This window comes from Hylobates moloch, unplaced genomic scaffold, assembly GCF_009828535.3.
Source record: "Hylobates moloch isolate HMO894 unplaced genomic scaffold, HMol_V3 SCAFFOLD_11, whole genome shotgun sequence".
Taxonomy (NCBI): Eukaryota; Metazoa; Chordata; class Mammalia; order Primates; family Hylobatidae; genus Hylobates; species Hylobates moloch.
In genome coordinates this window covers 33,194,682-33,222,260 of record NW_026652286.1, presented here as the reverse complement: position 1 = coordinate 33,222,260, position 27,579 = coordinate 33,194,682, and the positions used below count along the sequence as shown (strand labels likewise).

Sequence of the window (27,579 nt, the reverse complement as noted above, 5' to 3'; positions counted from 1 at the left end):
AGGAAATGAAAGCAGAGAAGTTAAGTAAGTTGTTCCAGATCACACAACTGATAAGTGGCGGGGATAGGATTCGAACTCAGGCACACTTTGCTTTTTGTGGTTAAACAAATAATTCAATTCAGTGAGTACTTACATGCAGTCGCAGCATACTAGGCACTGCAGCGGATATACAAGTAGACGATGTTCCCATAGGAAGGAGGTGCTTAACTAATGCTTTTGAATAAATATTGCTGACCCATACTACTTAATGATACAAGATTAGTCATCCCTCAGTATTAATGAGGAATTGCTTCCAGGATCCCCTATGGATACCAAAATCTATAGATGCTCAAGTCCTTGATATTAAATGGCATAGTATTTGCATAACCTATATACATCTTCTCATATATTTTAAATCATCTCTAGCTTACTTACAGTACCTAATACAACATAAATGCTATGTAAATAGTTACACTGTATTGTTCAGGATATAATGACAAGGAAAAAAGTCTATATATGTTCAGTATAGACACAACCATTCTTTTTTTTTTTTTCTAAAATATTTTCAGTTTGTGGCTGGTTGAATCCATGGATGTGGAACCCATGGATACAGAAGGCTGACTACATTTGCTTCTATGACCATCTCTTCCACAGTAGAGAGTTATAATCTGATTGGAGCCTACATTCCTCTTTCTAGGCTCCTTTTTTTTTTTTTTTTTGAGACGGAGTTTCACTCTGTCACCCAGGCTGGAGTGCAGTGGCACGATCTCAGCTCACTGCAACCTCCACCCTCCGGGTTCAAATGATTCTCCTTCCTCAGCCTCCCGAGTAGCTGGGACCACAGGCACCTGCCACCATGCCTGGCTAATTTTTTGTATTTTTAGTAGAGATGCGGTTTCACCATCTTGGCCAGGCTGGTCTTAAACTCCTGACCTCGTGATCCACCCGCCTCGGCCTCCCAAAGTGCTGGGATTACAGGCGTGAGCCACCGCGCCCGGCCTCTAGGCTCTTTTCTTGACATTCTTCCACTCTTCCAACTTTCAGAGAAAACTGAGGCTACCAAGAATAAGCTCCTTTAATTTTCAGCCCCACATCTAAAAACAACTATCTCTCGCGGAATTCACTCTCACATCCTTCCCTCTCATACGTATCAGATAAGTACTACCTCATTTCTTCAAGATTAATACTTCCTGCCATCTGTGATTCCTGCTTTGGTCTAGGACCCCACTCCAATCATTATCTTTTTCATCCTTATGTCTTTACTTTCCCATTCTCTACCAACTTTCTTCCCTTATAGTCCTAAATATATTCGAGGTTCTCTTATTTTCAAAAAATAAGTCCTCACTCATTCTTGCCTTCTCTTCTTGGTACTGCCCTTTCTTATTCCTATCAAAGAATAGTCTACACTACCTGTATTTCTTCATATTGTGTTTAGTCTTCAACCTACCACCAACGCCCAAGATGTCCCACAAGAAATGTTTTAAAATCACTAATAGCCAAATCCAAAAGACCTCTCTTTCAGACTTTAATAACTAAAGTTATTTTATCTTGTGGAGCTTCAAATACTTTCTGAAGGTTTTTCCTTACTTTTCTAACCACACTTCAGATACCTTTGTAGGCTCTTTCTCCTTTGACCAAGCTTTCAGTGTTGCTGTTTGCTTGGATTCTGTTTTCAAATCTCCCCTCTTTTTAGTCTGTATGCCCTCTCTGGGTGATTTCTTCTATTCCTATGGTTTTTAAACAAATACTTATCTCTAGTTTATTTTTACTCATTTATTTATTTTTGAGACAGAGTCTCACTCTATTGTCTAGGCTGGAGCACAGTGGTGCGATCTCAGCTCACTATAACCTCTGTCTCACGGGTTCAAGCTATTCTCCTGCCTCAGCCTTCTGAGTTAGCTGGGACTACAGGCATGCACCATTATGCCCAATTAATTTTGTATTTTTAGTAGAGACAGGGTTTCGCTGTGTTGGCCAGGCTGGTCTTCAGAACTCCTGATCTCAGGTTATCTGCCCGCCTCGGTCTCCCAAAGTGCTGAGATTACAAGTGTGAGCCACCGCACCCGGCCTATCTCTAGTTTAGACCGCTTGTTTGTGTCCTAGACTCACATCGAACTGTCCTTGAATATCTTTAGACACTTTAATACCAAACCTGCTCAAGATTTAACCTATTATGTCTCTCTAAAGTTTGTTCTTCTCTCCTGTATTTTCTGTTATGGTGATGACATAAACAACCCAATAAACCTAATCTGGAAATCTGAGGGTTACTCTAGCCACTTCCTCTTCAATCATTAACCATATCCTTAACATTATATTCATCCTTCTCTCCATCCCACTACTGTGTTGGCTCAAGTCCTCCATCATCTCTCACTTGGGCTTCTATAATAGCCTACTAGTTAATCTTCCTGCCTCTTCCAATCAACCTTCTATAGTACTGTCACAAAAAGATATAATGCTATAAATCATTCATTTGTAATTGCTCAATGTTTGCTCTCTCCACAGATAAAGTCTGAAATCCTCAGCATGACAAGTAAAATATGGCTTCCACTAACCTTCCTAACTTCATTTTTTTCCTGCCATTATCCTCCAACCCATTCTGAACTCCAAGTGTATCCAATCATTTGCATTTGTTCTAACTGCATCCTTGTCTATCTGTAGTCTTCTACTGAGCACTTGCTCCTCCGTGAAGCCTTTTCTAACCTTTTCTCCCAATCCTCCACCACTCTGAGAACTGACCAAATCCCTTTATGGATTTCTACCTTACTTAGTACAGGTTTACTTATTATTTTTTTTTTTCACAACACTTACCATTACATACTGCACATATTTATTTTATATATCTGTTTTCCCTTACTCAACCATAATCTATCATTTGTTCCTCACCATGGTAGCCCTATCCTTATGACAGAAATTGCAACAAAATAAGCTTACTGACTCAATGACTCTATGCAAGCTAATCCCTAGGTCTGAGATACCCTTGTGCACCTAGCAACAAATGACTCAGGTAAAATATTATCCTTTGATAACATACCATCTTCTTTTATAAAGCCTTCCACACTGTTAGCATTTTTTTTTCCCTAACCTCAAAGCATATGGTATATAAACCATCCTGTAACACACTGGACTACAATTACATATTGCCTTAGCTAGCTCCTCCTTTTGCCTGACAGTTTCTTGAGGACAGTGACCCTATCTGGTTCATTTCTGTACATCCAGAACATAGTTCAGTGCCTGGTACCATAGAGAGTACCTCATAAATTATGAATAAATGGATTTAGATCCTCTCCTCATACAATGTCCCCAGCTACTCATTACAGAAATTCTTCAGTAAAAATAGTCAAACATTACATGCCATAAAACAGCACCTTACCTATATTACCAAAAATTATTCCATTTTCTGTTGATGCTACTTTGACGTTAGCTTTAATATTTGCGAAGTCATGAGGAGCAAGAGTCAAAGGAGACGGCTTTTCCACAAGTTTCAGATCACCTGAAAGAAGAGTTTGGATATGGTTAAAAATACACATACACACACACTAACCATAAAACCTTAAATGTATGCAGCTTAATAGTTTCTAGGAAAATAAGGAATATGATGAATATGAGAAGAGTATGAATCAAATATAATGAGGACAAAATAAAGAAACCACTTAACCATCCTTATTATTCACCATCAATACGCATATTTTCTTTTAAAAGGTAATAGGCATCTTGGAATAATTCCATATTTAATTTGTGGGAAGGGAGGATACTTTGAGCCTAGCATTTATTTATTTATTTTGAGATAGGGTCTTGCTTTGTTACCTAGGTTGGAGTGCAACTGCATGATCATAGCTCACTACAGCCCTGATCTTCCAGGCTCAAGCGATCCTCCTACCTCAACCTCCCGAGTCGCTGGGACTACAGGAGTGGCCCACCACACCTGGCTAATTTTCTTGATTTTTTGTAGAGACTGGGGTCATTTTATTTCAATGAATGAATGCAAACTTCTCAAAAAGTTTAAGTCTTAAACTATATACTTCATTATGAAGATAAAACAATCTGCAAAAAGACTTGTAAATGCTTAAGAAACATGGTTTTTTATACAGCCATCAAGCTATGCTGAGGACAACAGGGCAAAAGTATGTTTTCCCCTTGATATCTTGAAGTTCCTTAACTCTTGCATAAGCCATATGAAATCTGATGGGGGTAACTGCACTGTTCCCATATACAATTTATATTTTCCAACTTCAAAACCAGATGTGGAAGTAAGCAGTCTGACTCATGTGTCTTTACTAAGAAAAAAAAAATGCATCTCATATTGCTAAATGTAATATGATTTATTACTTTGGTGGTATCTAACAGTTATGCATTCAGAAAATAGTTCTGTAATGAGGCAATTAGAAATTAACTAAGTGAGCTACCTGGTCAATCTGTGACTTAAACAGCTCGTATTCTACCTAGAAATACTGACATTTGCTAGATTAAGCTTATTAAATGAATCCATCTGAATGTGCCAAGAGCATAAAAAGTCAGTATGACAGAGGTTCAGAAAACTGGAGTTTAAGGAAACTAAATGATAAATGAAAAACTAAGCCTTGATTCAAAATGTCAGAAAAGGTTCAAGAGAGAATTTTTATACTGAAACCTGTGCACCTCCTTTAATTTGTCATAAAGATCTACTATGTGACAATCTCTTTCCTCAATGGTAAGTTTCCTCACCTAGTGTAGCTAATTCTAACGTGCAATTCTGCAAAGTATCACTGGTTTGGTTCACAACAAGTACATCCAGGACAATATCATATTGGTTGACATGAACGTAAGCTTCTGCATATACAGGATCTGAGAAACCTGTCAATTGGGTGACCTGACAAAACAAAAACAAAGACATAATCAAATGACAGATGCAATTTCACCAAACATATCCTAGCCAAATGATTAAGTCTGGTAGGTTATTAACAGAGTTGCTCAGAAGTCATTTTGAGATAGGTAAAATGAAATTGTTCTGTAATGCAGAAATGGAAATTGAAACCAGAATATTAGAAATAACAGGTCCTAAAGTTTAAGACATCTATTTGTTTTTAAGCTCAATAACTCAGTACAAGGTATTTTATATGTTGATTTTTGAGCTTATAAGTTCAGTAGTAGATTTAGCAAATACATTAAACATTATCCCAATTTAGCCAACTAAATAAATTTGGATACACTTTCATTTAAATCCCTCAGTAAGTATCTAAACTCACTACTTGATCTATGAAACTCAGGATCCAAATAAAATCCAAATTATGTGATAGCCCTTGCTCCATAAACTGAGGAACTAAACAGATTATATAGTAAGAAATGACTGTAATGCCACAAAGATAAAATTACAAATGCCCTCCCACTCCAAATTTAAACACACCCAAAGCATAGCACTTTAAAAAGGTAACATTGTCACCAAAAGCATAGGCAATAAAAGAAAAAATGGATTAAACATCAAAATTAAACACTTTTGTGCATCAAATATTATCAACAGAATGAAAAGGCAACCCACAGAATGGAAGAAAATATTTGCAAATCATGTATCCGATAAGGGGTTAGTATCCAGAATATTAAGAACTCCTAAAATTCGAACAAAAAAACCAAACAACCCAATTTAAAAATAGGCACAGGACTTGAACAAACATTTCTCCAAAGAAAATATACAAATGGCCAATAAGCACGTGAAAAGACACTCAACATCACTAATCATTAGGAAAATGCAAATCAAAACCACAATGAGATACCACTTCACATACCCATTAAGATGGCTATCATCAAAAAAACAAAACAAGTGTTGGCAAGGATATGGAGAAATTGGAACTCTTGTGCACTGCTGGTAAGAATGTAAAATAGTGTAGTTACCATGAAAAACATCATGGAGGTTCCTCAAAAAATTAAAAGTACAATTACCATATGATCCAGCAATTCTGCTTCTAGATATATACCCAAAAGAACTAAAAGCAGGGACTTGAACAGATATTTGTACATCTGTGTTAACAACAGCATTCTTCACAGTAACCAAAAGGCAGAAGCAATCCACATATCCAGGGATGGATATATGGATAAACAAAATGTGGCATATACTTACAATGTAATATTATTCAGCCTTAATAAGGAAGGAAATTCTGATACATGCTATAACATGAATGAATCTTCAAGACATTATACTGAGTGAAATATGCCAGTCACAAAAGGAAAAATACTGTATTGTTCCACTTCTATGAGGTACTTAAAATAGTCAAAATCACAGAGACACAAAGTAGAATGGTGGCCAGGGGTAAGTAGGGGTTGAGGGGAAGTAGGAATGAGGAGTTATTGTTTAATGGACATAGTTTCAGCTTTGCAAGATGAAAACAGTCCTGGAGATGGCTGCATAACAATGTGAATTTAAGTAATGCCACAGAACTGTACACTTACAAATGAGTTAAAATGGCAAATCTTTTGCAACTTTAACTATAATTCAAAAAAACTAAAAAAATTTTATAAATGTAATATTATTGATATCAATTCCCAGTTTTAAGGGAGAGAAATTGTTTTAGTAATTCAAATTCTGCTACTGACCTTATCTTAAACAAAAGCAATGTAAGACTGTTCACTCAGTCTAATAGACGAGGGATCACTGATTCTTAAATTCTTAAATTAAATTCTTAAATTCTTAAAATTCTTAAATTCTTAAATTTATTTAAGAGAGTAGAATCATTTTCCTAATAAAATTCTATATGGAACTCAATATATTAAGAATATAAAAGTAGAACTGCTCTGTTTAAAGTAGCAGAGAATAAGAGAAGGTGAGGTCAAGGTGTGGGAAGAGGCCAGGGCTGTTGCCTGTTCAGCTTCCCTTTAAAAACCTCAGCTAAACTTTAAGGATCCCCTTCCCTCAACTTCTGTTTATTGGTCTATGATTCCAAACACAACTGGATCGAGTTAAACCATCTGATGGACTTACAGTACTATCACTATCACATATAGTAGTAAGGTACTTCATCAGCTTTTTTTTTTTTTTTTGGAGATGGAGTCTTGCTCTGTAGCCCAGGCTGGAGTACAGTGGCGCAATCTCGGCTCACTGCAACCTCTGCCTCCCAGGTTCAGGCCATTCTCCTGCCTCAGCCTCCCGAGTAGCTGGGACTACAGGCGCCCGCCACCACACCCGGCTCAGTTTTTGTATTTTTAGTAGAAACGGGGTTTCACCGTGTTAGCCAGGATGGTCTCGATCTCCTGACGTCATGATCCGCCCGCCTCGGCCTCCCAAAGTGCTAGGATTACAGGCATGAGCCACCGCGCCCAGCTAGTACTTCATCAGCTTCTGAGTTTCAACTGGGGTTTAATGGACCTATCACAGTGACTTGATAAAATAGTTATCTTTCTTTTAAAAATAGCAGCACTAACAACTTCCTTAAGGAGTCAATTTAAATAATTTGGAGTCTATCAGACATTTTGTTACCTTGTTAAGTTTAGATGCTAGGGGATCTGCTGCCTCCTTCCTCTGTGTGTTACCCATTGCTGCCAGCAAACTCAGCTGAAACTGATCTTCCTTGCAGTTCATTTCATTCTTAGCAGTTAGTTGCATGAAGGAAATGGGGTCATCAGGCTGTACTGTCACATTCCTCTTTTCAGATTCTTTCTGTGTTGAGAATACAACAAAGTCTCTCTTTAATATGAAAAGATAGTTTTTTAGAGGCCTTTGACAGAGACAGCCCTCACATATGAAGACTGAAAAAATCAACAAAACAACAAGAAAACCCACAAAGCACTTTTCTTTTCTTTTTCCTGAGACAGGCTCTTACTCTGTTGCCCAGGCTGGAGTGCAGTGGTATGATCACAGCTCACTGCAGCCTCGAACTCTTAGATTCAAACGATCCTTCCTCCTCAGCCTTCCAAGTAGCTGGAATGACAGGCACACACCACCATACCTGGCTAATTTTCTCATTTTTTTTGTTGAGACAGGGGCTTGCTATGTTGCCCACGCTGGTCTCAAACACCTGGCCCCAAGGAGTCCTCCTGCCTCAGCCTCCCAAAGTGCTGGAATTACAGGCGTGAGCCACTGCACAAAGAGACACAAAACACTTTTGTTGCCTCATCATATATACCTTACCTTTTGGGATAATTTCTCTTCTTCTAGTTTAGCAGATAACATGTGAGAAAGGGACTGTCTGCATTCCTTATTGAAAATGTCATTCATTAAAGGTGAACATTCAGACAAGACCTTGAGGCACAGGGAAATTCGATCCACATCATCATCAGTAATTGGCTTCTTAGGAAGAGAGGATTTTCCCAGATGCAGGATAGTAGCCATGAGCAACATAGCCTCAGCAACAAAAGACTAAAAAAGTAGAGAAATGGGTTACTGATATTGTCATGATTCTCAGATTGCAATCATGTCACTTCATTATAACTCACAATCTAAATTTTCACTTTACCTGAATAAGATTTCAAATTCTTTGGATTTTATGTCCATGTCTGTTTTTGCATTCTTCTCCTTCCTTTCTACTCCTAACTGCCACTCTCTAAGACCTGCATTAATCCTCAATTAGAGAGAGCAGAGGCTTTTTAACTGTTTTCCCTTGCTCCAGTCCTTCCCTGTAACCACTTCACATGCTGATGCTGTCCTTTTTAATCCCAACTACAGAAAAGTTAAAAGAATGATACACTTTACCAATTGTTAACATTTTGCCACATTTGCTTACCTATTCTATATATGTACACTTATTTTTTTTGGCTGACATGTGAAAAAGTCTTCACCTCATAAATACTTCAGCATTCATCTCCTAAGAGTCAGAACAGTTTCCTACAAACCACAATTTCATTTTCTCACCTGAAAAATTCAACAATCCCAAAATATAGCTTCTATACTCTGAATTCAAATAAATCTCCCTAAATTGTCTTAAAATGTTTTTGTTTTATTTTTTAAATCCAGGATCAGCTTCATGCATTTTATCCCTCTTAATCTAGACCAGTTCTCTGCCCTTTTGTTTTTAATCACACTAACTTTTTTAAAGAACTGAGGCCAGTTATTTTATAGACTATCCCACACTTTTGATTAGAATACCAGATAGGTAATGTTTTGTATTTCACACTGTATTGCATCACAAGGTACCTAAAGTTAGGCTGTCCAATTATTGTGCTGCTAAGTGTGATCACCTGATGCTGCTGTCTTAATTTTTATACTGCATCAATCATTTCACTCCCTATGTAAATACCTTTAATGAATGTTAGCCTTCATACTAAAGTCCGTATTACTTAGCCTGCTATTCAAAGTCTTCCACAAGTGATTCCAACTTAATTTTTTAGTCTCATGTAGCATTATCCTAACACATATGCTCTAAGCGCTTGCCAAATTGCCTTTGGCTGAGTACTGATCTGCACACATGCATGAAAAACTACTGGAGGCCTGGGAAAAACCAGCAGAAGAGTAAGTATATATCCCCCAAGCTTGGATACTGTCTCCAAAAGGAGAGGAAAGAGAGGAGGGGACAGAAAAAAAAATCTGAGGAAATGACTGAAAATTTCTCAAACTGATGGAGATATAAACCTGCAAACCCAACAAGCTCAATGAACCACAAGTACAGCAAACATGAAGAAAACCACACTAAGGCATACCCTAATCAAATTAATGAAACCCAGTGAAAAGGAGAAAATCTAAAACCAGTGGAAGAAATACACACACATACACACACACACACACACACACAGACTCCACCCAGGGAGAAAACCACACTAAGGCATACCCTAATCAAATTAATGAAACCCAGTGAAAAGGAGAAAATCTAAAACCAGTGGAAGTACACACACACACACACACACACACACACACACACACACACTCCACCCAGGGAGATAAGAATGACAGTAGACTTCTCACCAAAAAGCCAGAAGACAATGGAGCTTTACCTTTACACTACCGGAAAAAAAAAAAAAAAAAAACAGAAGACTTAGAATCCTATACCCACAAAGGTAACTTTCGAAAGTGTACAAAAAATAGGCTTTTTCTAGACAAAAACTGGAACAATCTGTTGCTAACAAATCTGCACTATAAGAAAAGTTAAAGCAAATTCCTTAGGCAAAAGATATATGATACCAGAAACTTAGTCCTACACAAAGAAATGAAGAGTGTTAGAAATGGCATAAATGAAGGAGTGCCAGTGAGATCATAAGCAACCAAACTTCCTTCTTGTACCAAACAGTGCAAACATTATTAACTCGGTATGTTACAAGAAACTGGCTCTTTTAAGCAGATATCAGTAAACACTCCCAACTTCCAGAAGTGACGCAACCAGGAGAGGAAAGCAAATTCAACTCTTGAGATAAAAAAATGTTGGAGGCTTTTAAAAAACATACTTTAAAGATTATACTGTGACCAGACCTGAATAAATGCCCACAAAAGAGTTACAAAATAAATTATTGCTCATAAATCAAATCAATTAAGGGATAATATACCTTGTAAATTATCTGGCTTTCATTTATGGCTTTTCTTATAATGGAATTAAAACAAAAACAAAAAAAACCTGGCCAGGCACAGTGGCTCATGCCTGTAATCCCAGCACTTTGGGAGGCCGAGGTGGGCGGATCATATGAGGCCAGGAGTTCGAGACCAGCCTGGTCGACATGGTGAAACCCCAGTCTCTACTAAAAATAAAAAAAAAAAAATGAGACAGGCGTGGTGGCAGGCGCCTGTAGTCCCAGTTACGTGGGAGGCTGAGCCAGGAGAATAGCTTGAACCCAGGAGGCGGAGGGTGCAGTGAGCTGAGATCATGCCACCGCACTCCGGCCTGGGCAACAAGAGCGAGACTCCGTCTAAAAAAAAAATTTTTTTTAGATCAAGCTGTTAACTCCAAAAACGAAGGAAATATGAGTGATATGAGTGAAACTGTTTCAGTTTAGAAGCCTGCTGTATAGATAACCAACATAATACAAAGCTGAAGGAATCAAAAGGAGCCCCATTTATACAGGCCCAATTTGAATGTCAGAAATTGCTGTGGTAGGACATTGTAACCAACCCTGCCCTACTACCACAAATGTTCTGCGGATTCTGTTTCTTAAATAATAAAGAGTTGAAACTACTTGATCAGTGGCTGCAGATGGATGTTGTCTTAGCAGGCATGAAAACATTCATTTCTTTCTACATCTCCATCAGAGCTCTTGGGTGACCAGCTAAATTGTCAATGAACAGTAATATTTTAAAAGGAGTCTTTTATTTCTGAGCAGTAGGTCTCAATGGTGAGCTTAAAATACTTAGTAAACCATCCCGTAAAGAGGATGTGCTGACATCCAGGCTTTGTTGTTCCACTGACAGAGCACAGACAGAGTTGATTAAGCATAATTCTTAAGAGCCCTAGGATTTTCAAAATGGGAAATAAGCAATGGCTTCAACTTAAGTCACTGGTTGTATTAGCCCTTACCAAAAGAGTCAGCCTATCCTTTGAAGCTTTGAAGCCAGGCACTGACTTCTCCTCTCTAGCTACAAAAGTCTTAGATGGCATCTTCTTCCAACATAAGGTTGTTTAGTCTACACTGAAAATCTGTTGTTTAGTGTGGTCACCTTCACCAATGATCTTGGCTAGATCTTCCAGATAACTTGCTACAGCTTCTCCATTAGGACTTCCTACTTCATGTCAAACTTTTACATTATGAAGACAGGCTTATCTCCTTAAACCTCATGAACCAACCTCTGCTAGCTTCAAACTCTTCTTCTGAAGCTTCCTCACCTCTCTTGGCCTTCATGGCATTGAAGAGAGTTAAGGTCTTAGTCTGGATTAAGCTTTTGGCTTAAGGGAATCTTCTGACTGGTTTTATCTTCTATCCAGACTACTCAGACTTTCTATCAGCAATAAAGCTATTTCACTTTCTTTCTTCTTCTTCTTTTTTTTTTTTTTCCTTGAGACGGAGTCTTGTTCTGTTTCCCAGGCTGGAGTGCAGTGGCGTGATGTCAGCTCACTGCAACCTCTGCCTCCCATGTTCAAGCAATTCTCCTGCCTCAGCCTCCCAAGTAGCTGGGAGTACAGGCGCCTGCCACCACACCTGGCTAATTTTTGTATTTTTAGTAGAGACAGGGTTTCACCGCATTGGCCAGGCTGGTCTTGAACTCCTGACCTCGGGGTCCGCCTGCCTCGGGCCTCCCAAAGTGCTGAGATTACAGGTGTGAGTCACCACGCCTGGCAGCTGTTTCACTTTCTTATCATTCATGTGTTTACTGGAGTAGCACTTTTAATTTCCTTTAAGAGCATTTCCTTTGCATGCATAACTTGGCTACCTACTTGGCAAAAGCAGCCTAGCTTTTGGCTTAGCTCAGCTTTTGACATGCCTTCTTTACTAAGTTTAATTATTTCTCACTTTTGATTTAAAGTGAAAGACATGTGACTCTTCCTTTCACTTAGAAGCCATTGTAGGATTATTAACCAGCCTAATTTCAATATTGTGGTATCTCAGGGAATAGAATAGGGAGGCCCAAGGAGGAAAGAGACGGGGTAACAGCCAGTTGGTGGAGCAGTTGGAACACACACAACAATTATTGATTACGTTTACTGTTTTATATGGGAATGGTTCCTGGCATCCCAAAACAACTATGATAGTAACATTAAAGATCACTGATCACAGATCACCATAATAGATGTAATAATAATGAAAAAGTCTGAAATATTGTGAGAATTACCAAAATATAACATAGATATGAAGTGAGCATATGCTTATTTGGAAAAATGGTGCCAACAGACTTGCTCAACTCAGGGTTCCCAAAAACCTTCATTTGTTAAAAAAAAAAAAAAAAAAAAGCAGTATGTGCAAAGTACAATAAAATGAAGTATGCCTGTAAATGCTATGTAAATAATTGTTACACTGTATTGTTTTCAAATTTCTATTATTTTTTACTGTTTATTGTTTTTTAAAAAAGATACTTTCAATCCATAGTTGGTTGCATCTGCAGGTGCAGAAGCTGTGAATATGGAGGACCAACTGCATACCATTGTAAATGGGTGTTCGGTTAGAACGGTCAGAAGCTACAATGCAGGTATGAACTACAGATGAGAATAACTTAAGAGACATTCTGGGATAAAACAGACAATGACCAAATGGATGCAGATACTGGAGAGAAGGACATTTCCTTCACTGGTCCTGAACTAATCCAGCAAACTGAGATGACTTCATAAATCCTTTCTCTTCCACTGGAATAATCACATGACATTGTTATTTTATTACTTTGTCAATTTTAATTTTTTTAAAGCCCAAACAGAAGAGGAAGATACTTTATCAATTTTAGAGTAATATATTACTGTGTCCACTTCTGCTATTAAATCATAAACTCTTTCATGATAGAAACGTAGCATTAATTTTTGAGTCCCTCACTGTTCAATTCATATAGTAGGCACTCGATGTTTAATTGTTGGGTAAATGTAAAATAAATGAACTTACATTTTGCTTTTTCTTCTCCTGAACCAAAGCTACATAGCGCAATGCAATCTTGGTCAGAGTTGTGGCAAGGGAGGCAGCAACAAAGAAATCTCCATCCAGAAGGAATCCTCTCAAGGGAGGTCTGCAAAGCAACCAAGGAAATCAAACCCACAAACTTGTTAAGCAGCATGCAGCTTCTGTATAAATGATTGATATAGGCCTATTAAACACTCTTATTACCATCCTTCAGTGATAAGGATATCTCAGCTAACTAACTCCTTAGCTCCCAGAAGAAAGAAGGAAAAAGAAAAATAATACATGACTTTAAAACTTATCTTTGGCCAGGTGCAGTGGCTCACACCTGTAATCCCAGCACTTTGGGAGGCCGAGGTGGCGGATTACCTGAGGTCAGGAGTTCAAGGACAGCCTGGCCAACATGGTGAAACCCCATCTCTACCAAAAATACAAAAATTAGCTGGGTATGGTGGCACACACCTGTAATTCCAGCTACTCAGGAGACTGAGACAGGAAAATTGCTTGACCCCAGGAGACAGGTTGCAGTGAGCCATGATTGCACCACTGCACTCCAGCCTGGCCGACAGAGCAAGACTCTGTCTCAAAAAAAAAAGAAAAAAAAAGAAAACTTATCTTTGAATGACACAAAAGCCAACAGAATATGGAAAGATAAAATATTTAATTAGGGGCATATGTAATTGCAGCTAATGAAGTACATTCAAATTCCAGCTTACCTATTTATTTATTGGGTAAGCCTCAAATTCTTCTTCCATAAAATGGAGATAATATATTCTATCTCAAAGGCTTATTGTCAAGACTATATGAGACAAACTACTTAGCACAATGCCTAGCACTTAGTGGGTATCCAATAAAATTTTAGGCATAGATTTCACCATCTTCACCATTAAAATTTACTTAATAGAAAAATGCACAATTTTATTCCATCATTTAGAAATTGAAAAATCTTGCGGTGGCTCACGCTTGTAATCCCAGCACTTTGGGAGGCCGAGGCGGGCGGATCACGAGGTCGGGAGATCGAGACCACGGTGAAACCCCGTCTCTACTAAAAATACAAAAAACTAGCCGGGCGTGGTGGCGGGCGCCTGTAGTCCCAGCTACTCGGAGAGGCTGAGGCAGGAGAATGGTGTGAACCCGGGAGGCGGAGCTTGCAGTGAGCCGAGATTGCGCCACTGCACTCCAGCCTGGGCGATAGAGCGAGACTCCGTCTCAAAAAAAAAAAAAAAAAAAAAAAAGAAATTGAAAAATCTTTAAAATGTTTTCAGATGCTAATAAACAACAAAACTCAAATATCTTCAGTTACCCTCAATTAGCATTTTCTGAGTAAAAACAATTTGAGTTTAAACAGAACAGTTATTTCCATAAAAACACTGGGACAGAGGATTAAAACCATCAATACAATTCCTAGGGGGAAGAACTTAAACATCTTCCGCTTCTCAAGTACCTTAAATGGCAAAGATTTTCATTTTGGTTGCAAAAGCAAGAGAAAAGAAATCATTTGACTGTTTTACATACAAGAGTAATAATACAAGTAGTACAGCTGGCAGGGTATATGTGCCATAAATTACCTGTCTTCCTCTTTCTTGGTGGGTCTAGAACTGCTAAGGGCACTCTGAGTTGCATAGGTACCCATTTCAGTAACCAATTTCTGAACTGGCCCTACAGTTATTTCTTCTTCAGGTTTTAATTCACCAGCTTCTTTCTTTATTTCTGACTCTACAATTGGGATCTAAAAGTGAATTGGAAACATCATTTTAGTAATAGTATCAACAGCAAGCAAAATTATATTTAAATATTTGATTGTTTCTCTAAAAAAGGCATTACCCTAATGGGATTTTTGGAACTGGGAACTCTGCTTTCAATTTATTTCCTTCCCAGGATAATGTAGTAGGTACAATAGGGGCTTCAGAGATGGATATTCCAGGGTTTGAATTCTCACTCTGCCACTTACTACTTTGGACCTCAGTTTCTTAATCTGTTAAGTGGAAATCTTAATTCTTTCCACACATTTTACCTAATAGAAAAATGTATTGGACAGTGTCTAACGCAAAGTAGATGGTCATTAAGCCATATTCCTCTTCTTCATTCCTTTCCTTGAAATTTTAACCAAAACAGTACTCATCCTTCTAAAATGAAATAAATCCGACTTATTTGTATATAATAACTTCATCAACTAACTTTTAAATTAACTAAATGGCTATTATGTATTTATTACTCAATACCAGTCCATTATCTAATGTAAGAGCACTAGGAGTATTTAATCATTATCCAATTTTAATTTATTTTATAGGTGAAAAAAACTGATGTCAAGTTAGGTTGAGGAACTTATATTCAAGGTCCTCCAGCTAACTGTCGACAGAATAATGACTAGAACTAATTGTCAAGTCTCCTGATAATTAGTCCACTATTCTTTCTATTCTACCATAAGGTTGTTAGGATGAAGAATACTGTCCGTTTTACTACATAAATATTCTAAAGTCAGACTTACTCTAAGGCATTCTTCCTTCAGAATACAGGCTAAAGCAGAATTTTACAAACTGCTTATTTTTTTTTTTTAATAAACACAGAACATTTTGTTCAAACAAAATCTAACCCAGAAGTGTAAATAATGTAAGCAAATCACTACAAAAAGTCAGATTTTCCTGAAGGAAAAATTACCATATAAAGTAACATTTACTAAAGTAAAACATACCTCTCCAAGGGACCTGCGGATCTCAGTCATCACACTCTGAATGTCTTCCTTGGTACTACAGTATTCTCCCAGGATCCATAATGCTCCTCGGTAAATCCTAGCACAATACAAGATCTGAAACATGAACTTGGCAGACAAATCTTGAAGCAGAGATCTTTCTTTGTTAATTTAAGCTCAAATAAAAACAAAGGCCAGGTGCTCATGCCTGTAATCCCAGCACTTCGGGAGGCCGAGGCAAGCGGATCACCAGGTCAGGAGATCGAGACCATCCTGGCTAACATGGTGAAACCCCGTCTCTACTAAAAATACAAAAAAATTAGCCAGGCATGGTGGCGGGCGCCTGTAGTCCCAGCTACTCGGGAGGCTGAGGCAGGAGAATGGCGGGAACCCGGGAAGTGGAGCGTGCAGTGAGCCGAGATCCCGCCACTGCACTCCAGGCTGGGTGACAGAGCGAGACTCCGTCTCAAAAAACAAACAAACAAACAAACAAACAAAAAAAACAAGGGCCAGGCACGGTGGCCCACGCCTGTAATCCCAGGACATTGGGAGGCTGAGGCCAGCAGATCACTTGAGCCCAGGAGCTCGAAACCAGCCTGGGCAACATGGTGAAACCCCATCTCTACTAAAAATACAAAAATCAGCCGGGCATGGTGGTGCACATCTGTAATCCCAGCTATTGAGGAAACTGAGGCATAAGAGCTGCTTGAGGCCGGGCACAGTGGCTCATGCCTGTAATCCCAGCACTTTGAGAAGCTGAGGCTGGCGGATCACCTGAGGTCGGGAGTTCAAGACCAGCCTTACAAACATGGTGAAACCTCGTCTCTACTGAAAATACAAAAAAAATTAGCTGGATGCAGTGGCACGTGCCTATAGTCCAGCTACTTGGGAGGCTGAGGCTGGAGAATCGCTTGAACATGAGAGGCAGAGGTTGCAGTGAGCCAAGATCGCGCCACTGCACTCTAGCCTGTGAGACAGAGCAAGACTCCATCTCAAAAAAAAAAAAAAAAAAAAAAAAAAAAAAGAACTGCCTGAATCCAGGAGGCAGAGGTTGCAATGCCCTGAGATAGCGCCACTGCACTCCAGCCTGGGTGACAGAGCGAGCTTCTGTCTCAACAACAAAAAAACAAAAAACAAAAACCAAGATTCTGCAGTTCTAAAGTATTTTAGATAAATATTTCAGAAAGAATCTAACAAAACCTAGGTTTCAGTTCTCTCCAGAAATCACAAAGATTAAAAGTAAAATAACTGTTCTTATTAATTATTATTAGGAACATTCTAAAACTGGTAAACCTAGCAGTAAAAATAAAATACCAAAATATTTCCCAGTAAAGTGTCCATTTAGGACACAGTGAAGGCAAATTTGGCTTTATCTCTTACTACTATAAGAAATGTATTATTTTATGGCCAGACACGGTGGCTCACACCTGTAATCTCAGCATTTGGGGAGGATGAGGTGGGAGGATTGCTTTAGTCCAGGAGTTCGAGACCAGCCTGGGCAACAAAGCAAGGCCTTCATCTCTTATTAAAAAAATAAAGTAAAAACAAAACAAAAACAAAAACAAAAAATCAGGAATGTATTATTTTAATGTAAAAAGTAATTCACTTTTTATTTTCAGTCACTGAAGAGGCAAGGTGTTGAACTCAACAATGGATACAGAAGAAGTACAAGGGATCAGTAAAAAAATAATAGTAAAGAAAGCAACCATTCATTCACTCATTTAGATTAAAAAAATAAATAGAGACAAAGTCTCACCATGTTGCCCAGGCTGGTCTCCAACTCCTGACATCCAGCAATTCTCCTGCCTTGGCCTCCCAAAGTGCTGGGAATACAGGTGTGAGCCACCATACCCAGCCAACAATTCTTTAGTTTAAAATGTTAAACTGAATAAAGTCCTTAGTCATCTTTCTCCTAAGATTTTAATTAAATTAATTCAGAAAAAAATTAATTATAGAAACCAAAGCTCTAAGAGATTATGGCTGTCAAAAACAAATCCTTAGTGTCATAGCTCTTTTAAAATTTGTTTAGCAGGCTTTCCGGTTTTTGCCGGAAAGCTCTCTCACAAAAAAAAAAAAAAAAAAAAGCAAATCCTTAATATGATTTTTTTCTCACAAAGGAAGCAAATCCTGCTCTGCTCACTTCCATAAATATTAATATATTTTCATATCATAAAAACAATTTTGTACTTGTCCCTTCCTTCCTAAGTAGACATATTTCAAGTCTGTTACAGACTATCCATCAGATGCTTTAAATGAAGCAAAATTTAGATGCAACAGTCCTTTCTCATTAGCAAAGGCTCTCTGAAGGGAAAGACAGATTTAGGTTGCATTTTCAATCTTTCTCTTCATTAAATGTGAAAGGAAGATAGAAATAATAGTAATAGCCAAAAAGTGATGCCATTTAAAAATATGCTCTTTAGTTACTTTAAGATTCACAATGTTTTAGAGAAAATCAGAATAGAGGCACTGAGCTAAATCACTCCTAAAAAAATTATTTTGGGCCATTTATTTTAGATTAACTGAGAGTGGAGGTAGCGTGATGATTGTTGTACAAACTTGTCTTATTTTGGCTTGATTGTCCTCTCCATTCTATTTTCTATCAACTGACCCTTTAAAGATAAAAAGTGATAAAATGCTTACTTGACCTTACATTTAAATGTATTTTAAACCTACTTGACAGATTTAATAGCATGAAAGACTTCAAGCATCTTCTCAACAATAAGCATTCTCAGGTTATCAAAGCGCTGAATGGCTTCACGAACAAACTCCAAGACATCAGCAGCTGCTGCTTCATTGTTGTCACTGAGAAATTCCATTAACTAATAGAAAAAAAAAAAGGGAAAATGGAACTAACAATTTTCGAAAAGAAAATTATCTAGGACAAGAAATAAATTAAAAGACTGTAATTCTTTTTTTGTTTTCTAAGAGACAGGGTCTTGCTCTGCTGCCCAGGCTAGAGTATCGTGGCACAATCATAGCTCACTGCAGCCTTGAACTCCTGGGCTCAAGTGATCCTCTGGCAGCCTCAGCCTCCCCGGGAGCTAGGCCTTCAGGCATGACACTATGCCTAGCTAATATTAATTTTTTTGTAGAGACAGGGTCTCCCTATATTGCCCAGGCTGATCTTGAACCCCTGGCCTCAAGTAATCCTCTTGCGTAGCCCTCCCAAAGTGCTCGAATTACAGACATGAAGCGCCATGCCTGACTCTTGTAATTCTTAATAATTTTCAAATACACAACAAAATGTAAATTGAGAGACAAGTACTATTACGTAAACAAAGTCACAATGGCTTTTCTGTTTTATGTGCAGCAAAATTTATTTAAAAATTCACTATAAAAGATAAGCTAGAGATCCAAAACTCAAAATAAATAAATGAATTTGATCCTCCTAAATTGTAACTAAAACTAAAATCATTTTACAGAGAACTCAAGAGCTCAAAGGCAAAAACCAAATTATAGTAACATACCTCACTTATCTGATAGTGACAGCAAAATATTCTAGGTATGTGAATTTTTCCTATAACTGATTCCTTTAAGAGCTAAAGCTATTTAAAATAAATACCTATTTGCCTTACTGAATAACATATACACAGAGTGTAATTTTACTTTAAGTAACTGTATCATCAATTAAAATAATATGCAAAGCTATTTTTTTGGTCACTGTTTTTGTTTTTTTGATGAATATGTAAGTGAAAGAAGTCAGTCCTCACCCTTCTGAGTTTAAAGGTAGAGGTAGACATAAAGATCACTTCTCACCACGAGATTTAATGGTTCCAGGCAGCTGAGATTTCTAGAGTTTGTCAAATAACTAGATTTTTAAAAAAATTGTTTTAGAGAATTTCAAAATTAAAGTCATCAGAATTACATACCACAGGAATAACATTTGCAGCCATATCTGGAAATCGGACAGAACAGGAATGCAATGTTCGCACTAGGAGTTGTCTGTATTTGTCAGTATCTTCATGCTCAGACACATTATTTGTTTTTATCACTTCCTTCTTCAGGACAATAACCAGCTTATAGAATGAAGTAAAAATAAGTGAGAGTTACATCATATTTGGGCCTGATAGCTACAAAGTGCTGTCAGTTTTGTTTTACCTCTTCAACATTCCTAGAAGAGACAAGATCCAGTGCTAACTGCAGAGTTTTCTTTCGTACTTCTAAGTCTGGTGTGCTCAATACTCTTAGGATATCCATAACCAGATCCTAAAAAAGAAGAAAAAATCAAGAATTAACACCAATCTTTCTGGTCACAGGAAAAAAATCTTCACTGCAGAATGGTGGGGTTTATCTATCATCACTTTAATTCTTTAATCAATAACAAAACCACTAGTGGTGGAAGAACTAGATATTTTGGGTCTCCTGATACACTGCAATATGAAATAGCACATGACACATTCAAACTGATAATGTTTACTTTGACTCTGTCAATCTAAAGCTAAAGCTCCAACTTACAGTTTACAGAAAGTAACAGAAGTCAAAGGAACAAGCTAAACAACGTAAGAAAGTAGTCATACACATCCAGAAAGAGGGGCATTTTATAGTATTACTGGTCTGGTCTCTTCAACAAATCAGTGTCATAAAAAAAAGATACTGTCCAAAATTAAGAGACTGAAAGGGCATAACCACCAGATACGATACATGGTCACAAAATGGGCAAATTAAACAAAAAGGGCTTTTGGGATAACTAGGAAAATCTACATATAGACTTGGTATTAGATAACATTCATAAATTATTAACAATTTCATTAAATGTGATATTATTTGACTCCATAGGAAAATGTAACATTTAAAAGATGCGCACTTAAAAACAATTCGAAACTGATAAAAAAGTTCTAACAGTGAACTCCTGTATATCCTTCACCTACATTCACCAGTTAATATCTTCCCACATTTGCTCTTTTCTTTTTTTTTTGAGACGGAGTCTTGCTCTGTCACCCAGGCTGGAGTGCAGTGGCAAGATCTTGGCTCACTGCAACCTCTGCCTCCTGGGTTCAAGCAATTCTCCTGTCTCAGCCTCCTGAGTAGCTGGGACTACAGCTGCATGCCACCATGTCCAGCTAATTTTTGTATTTTTAATGGAGACAGGGTTTCACCATATTGGTCAGGGTGGTCTCGAACTCCTGACCTCAGGTGATCCACCTGCTTCAGCCTCTCAAAGTGCTGCGATTTTAGGCATGAGCCACCACACCTGGCCCACATTTGCTCTTTACTGCTGATCATTTTAGTGTATCTCTCTCAAGGGTAAGGATAATTTCTTATATAACCACATTATAATTATCAGAGAATTTAACATTGATCAATACTATTAACTAATATACACACCATATTCATATTTCTCAATCTGTCCCAATAATGTCCTTCATAGAAATTTGTTGTTGCTGTTGTTCTGATCCAAGATCAGCACTGCATTTACCTGTCACGGGGTTTTATTTTTATAACCATTATTATTCTCATGGATTAAACAAATATGGTGATAATTTTCTAGAATCAGATCATCTTTTATTCTCAATCAATTGGTATAATAATTTTCCACGAAATGTAAATTATATTCAAATTAAAATGAGTATGTCACTATTGCTAAGAATAGTCAATACAGTACAAACCGAAAAGATAAAAAAAAGGTAATACTGATTCACTTTAGAAAAAAATGTTTTTTTTTTTTTTTTGAGACAGAGTCTCACTCTGTTGCCCAGGCTGGAGTGCAGTGGCACGATCTCAGCTCACTGCAACCTCTGCCTCCTGGGTTCAAGTGATTCTCCTGCCTCAGCCTCCCAAGAAGTTGGGATTACAGGCGCACTTTACCATGCCCAGCTAATTTTTGTTATTTTTAGTATAGACGGGGTTTTACCATGTTGGCCAGGCTGGTCTCAAACTCCTGACCTCAGATGATGTGCCCGCCTCTGCCTCCCAAAGTGCTGGGATTACAGGTGTGAGCCACCACGTCCAGCCATTTTAGAAATATTTTTTGTGGTAAAGGTAATACCCCAAAAGGCTATGATGACTCAATAGTTAACACTTTAGCTGATCAAAATATAAACTGCTCAGTTTTCAAGCATTTAGGTTAACCAAGATGGGCAAAGCTTGAGAATGACCTAAATTTGAAAATATTTTATTTAGGATCTCTCTTTTTCAGAGAGATCTTAACACTTACCTGTAGTACTCGTTCATGAGCAGGATGCTCTTTTAATTCTATCAAGCGATCCAAAACTATGAGTTTTACATTGTTGTCGCTCTCCTTAATAATTAAATCAATGTAACACTGAGCAGCGGCCTACATAAAAAAAGAAATACATTTTAAGAAGTTATTCATCTATCATAAACACAAAATTTAAAAACAAGCATGCGCGCGCACACACACACGCACACACTCCCATGAAGTCAAAATGCACTCATTAATCCCTGTACTAGAGTTCACATATTATATATTTTGTTCTGAGGAATGGGTTCCTCTAGTCCCTTGTTATTTTTCAAACTTACAGGAGATTAGAGACATTACAAATTAAAAGGATGAAAAAAAGCTGCTACAGGTAGAAATACTTACTAACAGCCAAAATTTAAGGGTCGAAACTAAGGAACAAGCCAGAAAAAAGCAGGAAAAGAATCCCAAGAAGTACATCGATTAAGCATATTTCAGTTTAGAGGCAAAGTCTAACTCATCTGCATTGCAGTACAGAAACAACAAGAATATGAAGATCACCCAGAGTTGTTAAAATGTTTTAGAATTTATGATAATTATTAATAAGACAAAAAATGTGTAAAGTATTTTAGAATGATGGAATAAAATGTCCATACTGATACAAAGAAAGAAGGAAGGAAAAGAAGGGAGGGAGGGAAGAGAAAGAACAGCTCTTCCTTGCGTAAGAATTCCAATAAATAAATACTGAATGAGAGAAATAGAAAACCACCATTAGAATACCACAGCAATAATTGTTGTAAGAAAATCCACTGATGGTTGCTAAAATAGGTAGGTGTGAATTTGAGGAACAACAGTATATTTGCATAGTTTCAAAGTATCTCCCCCCCCAACATTTACTGATTACACTAGAAGAAATCATAAAACTGGAAGATCTGGCAGACAGCACCTTCACTGATCAAGGTTAACATCATCAGTAGTAAGACATATAGACATCATGTACTCCTTGGTAAGATACATTAAGAAGGACACATCACTTCTGTGGTATTCTTTCCAAAAATGTACAACCTCAATCTGAGAAAACATCAGACAAACCCAAGTTGAGGGATATTTTACAAACAAACCAGCCAGTATTCTTCAAATGTGTCAAGGTCATGAAAAATAATAAATGACTAAGAACTAGCACAGATTGGAGGAGACTATGATATGACCACTGAATACAATATGGGATCCTAGATTAGATCCTGAACAAAAAAAGGACATCAGTGGGAAAACTGATGAAATATGAATAAAGCCTGTAGTTTGGTTAATAGTATTGTTCTAATGTTAATTTTGTAGTTTTGACAATTATACAATGATTATAGAAGATGTGAACATATGAGAAAGGCTGGGTGAAGAATATATAAGAATGTTGTCCTGGTCGGGCATGGTGGCTCACGCCTATAATCCCAGCACTTTGGGAGGTCGAGGCGGGTGGATCACAAGGTCAGGAGATCGAGACCATTCTGGACAACATGGTGAAACCCTGTCTCTACTGAACATACAAAAATTAGCTGGGTGTGGTGGCATGTGCCTGTAGTCCCAGCTACTCAGGAGGCTGAGGCAGGAGAATCACTTGAACCTGGGAGGCAGAGGTTGCAGTGAGCCAAGATCCCACCACTATACTCCAGCCTGAGCGACGGAGTGAGACTCCGTCTCAAAAAACAAAAACAAAACAAAACAACAAAAAAGAACTTTGTACTATGTTTGCAATTTTTCTGTAAGTTTAAAATTATTTCAAAATTAAAAATTAAAAAAAGTTCAAGTTTTGGGTAAAGCAGTAAATTCTCCAATTTAAACAATTTGGCTTTTAGAACAGCTCATTCTCTGAATAGATTAGGGGTTGCTGATACAGTCTTGACAGAATAAATTAGAGAAAGGTAAATATTATTGAAAACACTTACTAAAACTTAAAATCTATATGTAACATTTTTCTTTTAATTTTTATTTTCTCAGAGACAGGGTCTCACTCTTTCACCTAGGCTGGAGTAATGATAGCTCACTGCAGTCTTGAACTCCTGGGCTCAAGCTATCCTCATGCCTCAGCCTTCAGAATAGCTGGGACTATAAGCACACACCACTATGCCCAGCTAATTCATATTATTTTTTGTCTTGCTCTGTTGCCTAGGCTGGAGTACAGTGGCACCACGATAGCTCACTGCAACCTCGAACTCCTGGCCTCAAACGATCATCCCACCTTGGCCTCCCAAAGTACTGGGACTCCAGGCATGCACCACCACACCTAGCACCAGCTAATTAAAAAAAAAAAAAAGGTTCTGTACAGATAGGGTCTCTCTTTGTTGCCCAGGCTGGTCTCTAACTCCTGGTTTTAAGCAATCCTCCCAGCTTGGCCTCCCAAAATGTTGGGATTTTAAGTGTTAGCCTCTGTGCCCAGCCACACACGTCACTTTTGACTCCCCAAAAACTTAACTACTAATAACCTACTGTTGGCCAGAAGCCTTACCAATGACACAGTTGATTAAAACATGTTTTGTGGCCAGGTGCGGTGGCTCACGCCTGTAATCCCAGCATTTTGGGAAGCCAAGGTTGGCGGATCACTTGAGGTCAGGAGTTCAAAACCAGCCTGGCCAACATGGTGAAACTCCATCTCTACTAAAAATACAAAAAATTAGCTGGGCATAGCAGTGGGCCTCTGTAATCCCAGCTATTCGGGAAGCTGAGGCAGAAGAATTGCTTGAACCCAGGAGGTGGAGGCTGCAGTGAGCCAAGATTGCCTCACTCCAGCCTGGGTGACAAAGCAATACCTTGTCTCAAAACAAAACAAACAAAAACCCATATTTTGTATGTTAAATGTATTATATAATGTATTCTTATAATAAAGTAAGCTAGAAAAAAGAAAATGTTAAGAAAAGCATATGGAAAATATTTACTACTTATTAAGAGGAAGTAGATCATCATAAAGGTCTTCATCCCCAAGCTCTTTACACTGAGTAGGCTGAGGAGGAGGAGGAGGAAGAGGAAGAGGGATTAGTCTTGCTGTCTCAGGAGTAGCAGAGGTAGAAAAAAAGCCCATGTATAGTGGACCTGTGCAGTTCGAACCTGTGTTGTCAGAGGTTAACTGTACTGTCATTCTCTGTCTGTATCTATATATATATGTGTATGAAAGCGGGAAGGAAGAAAAGAAGGAAGGTTGAACAATATAAGGCATCAAATAATTTTATAAATTTGTAGTTATTCTCTCTGTGCCATGTAACCACGTAGTGAATTGAAATGTCACTAAATCATGAGTGCTAAGACAGAAAATCTATCATCTAATCTGGCCCCAAAAGAAATACACAGTACCTTGATTGCAGTTGGTGCACTAGAGAGTGTCACTAATGTCCCAGCAGCTTCATATTTTACGGCAGGGCTGGATGACTGTAATAAGTTATAGATGCAGCGAATAAAACGAGCTCTTTCTGATGGATTAGCATGACAGACCTGGAGAAGAAAACATTAACATTTCAACCGATTTCAGGAACACTTGTTTTCAAATGGAGTTTTTTCATGAATGTCAGCTTATGGGATGCTAGTTTTCTCAATATGAAAGCTAAGAACAGTCTTAGGAGGACATATGAAAATATCAGCCAAAATGGGATGAGACACTATGACACAACATTGGTAATTTCAGAAAGAAGTAAGTTAGAGGCCAACAAAAACACAGATAAGAAATGGCTTTACTAGATAGGATGGTGTGAACAAAATAATTTTTACAGCTGTGCACTCATTTATTCATCCCACCACAATTTATATTTTTACTGTTTCGTAAAAGGTTTTCTGATGACTTAAAATATGTGTATGCTATACACAAGTGAAAGAGAAAAAGAAAATGTAAAGTAACAAAAGTAAGGACACATTAACCCAGTACACTAATATGGGTACTGTCACAGGATATTAAATTTAGTCCTAAATGTTTATTCTGGATGCCAAAGGGAAACATGACGGATGATATAAATCTCAATAGCTAATAAAAGGAAAATACCAGTTTTTCAAGCAAGAAAGATAACACATTTTTCCCAAGTACTACTACTTATTATTTGAGACTATATTCAACATTGGAGAGAAAACTAAAAATTTCTATCCCATTCTAAATGCATCCTGATACCTTTACTTGTATAGCAAATATCCCTTATTTTTTCTCTTTTGAAGTCAGTATTTGTAGTAGATTTTCTTAAATATATATAGTCAAATCTCTATTACATGGACATGACTTAAAAGTTATTTCCTTTTACTATAACATGGACCCTACTAAACAAGTCATTAGATAGCAGGCAACCGCTAATTTTGAGAACCTCAGTGGCATCCTAAACTATACACATGAATTAAAAAGAACTATAGGCTGGAGATGGTGGCTCACACCTGTAATCTCAGCACTTTGGGAGGCCAAGGTGGGCAGATCACGGGGTCAGGAGTTTGGGACCAGCCTGGCCAACATGGTGAAACCCCATCTCTACTAAAAATACAAAAATTAGCTGGGTACGGTGGCATGCACCTGTAATCCCAGCTACTCAGGAGGCTGAGGCAGGAGAATCACTTGAGCCCAGGAGGTAGAGGCAGCAGTGAGCTGCAATCGCACCACTGCACTCCAGCCTGAGCAATAGAGTGAGACTCTGCCAAAAACAAACAAACAAAAAAAAACTGTACAGTAAGTCTTGGTTTCATCTTAAATTTCCATTCCAAACTACTGGTACCTTGTGTTAAGAGGAGCCTCTTTCTTACAGAAGCAAGACAGCGATAATCAGTTAGTAATGTCTACCGGTGTTTTGACCATACTATCGTATTTAATAAAGCCATCTGGACCTACGTTTTGTTGGCCTCTAATGGTCTTGTACCTTTTATCAGAACATTAAGATGTAATCAACTCTTTCAAAGGATATATCATAGTAAAGTGTTGCCAATATAGTACTTCATTTAAAAATCCAAAATTCTTAGCTAGTTTTAGATTTCCTGTCAATGGCCTACAATGTCATATTAATGCATTTAAAGTTTTTCTATTCTCTTTTACAAACAGGGAACATAAAAAGTATTTAAGGCTTTTTTGTTTGATTTTAGTGGTCTGATATATGCTCAAGAAAATCTTGAATTTTATTCTAAAGCCTAATTCATAATCTATTCAGTGACTGGGAAGTTCACATGATTTATGTGCAGCTACACTGGCTCAAGCCATGAATTTTTATTGAAATCTTTATGGAGGTTTAGAAAGGATATAAGCAAGTATTCTATTTAGAAAATACAATAAACCAAAAGTAAAAGAAAAAAAGGCTTTAATAGGCCATGCTATAAAATATTTATACTATTAAAATATATTATCCTAGCAATTATT

At 37.7% G+C, this 27,579-nt stretch overlaps 1 protein-coding gene and 1 non-coding gene across 4 annotated transcripts in view; one reads left to right on the top strand and one right to left on the bottom strand.

Annotated features, from left to right (window-relative positions):
- COPB1 (COPI coat complex subunit beta 1) overlaps window positions 1-27,579 on the bottom strand; it is a 43,074-nt gene that overhangs the window by 4,051 nt on the left and 11,444 nt on the right. For all 3 annotated transcript variants that reach the window (XM_032166540.2, XM_032166541.2, XM_058446559.1), the window contains exons 7-18: window positions 25,560-25,697; window positions 22,236-22,355; window positions 20,180-20,287; window positions 19,951-20,097; window positions 18,755-18,900; window positions 16,085-16,181; window positions 14,961-15,121; window positions 13,381-13,501; window positions 8,072-8,299; window positions 7,421-7,600; window positions 4,681-4,825; window positions 3,350-3,469 (exon numbers count right to left, since the gene is read on the bottom strand). In XM_032166540.2, the coding sequence (XP_032022431.1) occupies window positions 3,350-3,469; window positions 4,681-4,825; window positions 7,421-7,600; window positions 8,072-8,299; window positions 13,381-13,501; window positions 14,961-15,121; window positions 16,085-16,181; window positions 18,755-18,900; window positions 19,951-20,097; window positions 20,180-20,287; window positions 22,236-22,355; window positions 25,560-25,697 (1,711 nt within the window). The remainder of the gene's footprint in view (window positions 1-3,349; window positions 3,470-4,680; window positions 4,826-7,420; window positions 7,601-8,071; window positions 8,300-13,380; window positions 13,502-14,960; window positions 15,122-16,084; window positions 16,182-18,754; window positions 18,901-19,950; window positions 20,098-20,179; window positions 20,288-22,235; window positions 22,356-25,559; window positions 25,698-27,579) is intronic.
- Window positions 18,080-18,141, top strand: LOC116477529 (U7 small nuclear RNA). Its single transcript, XR_004250498.1, has one exon. It is a non-coding gene; the product is annotated as a U7 small nuclear RNA (small nuclear RNA).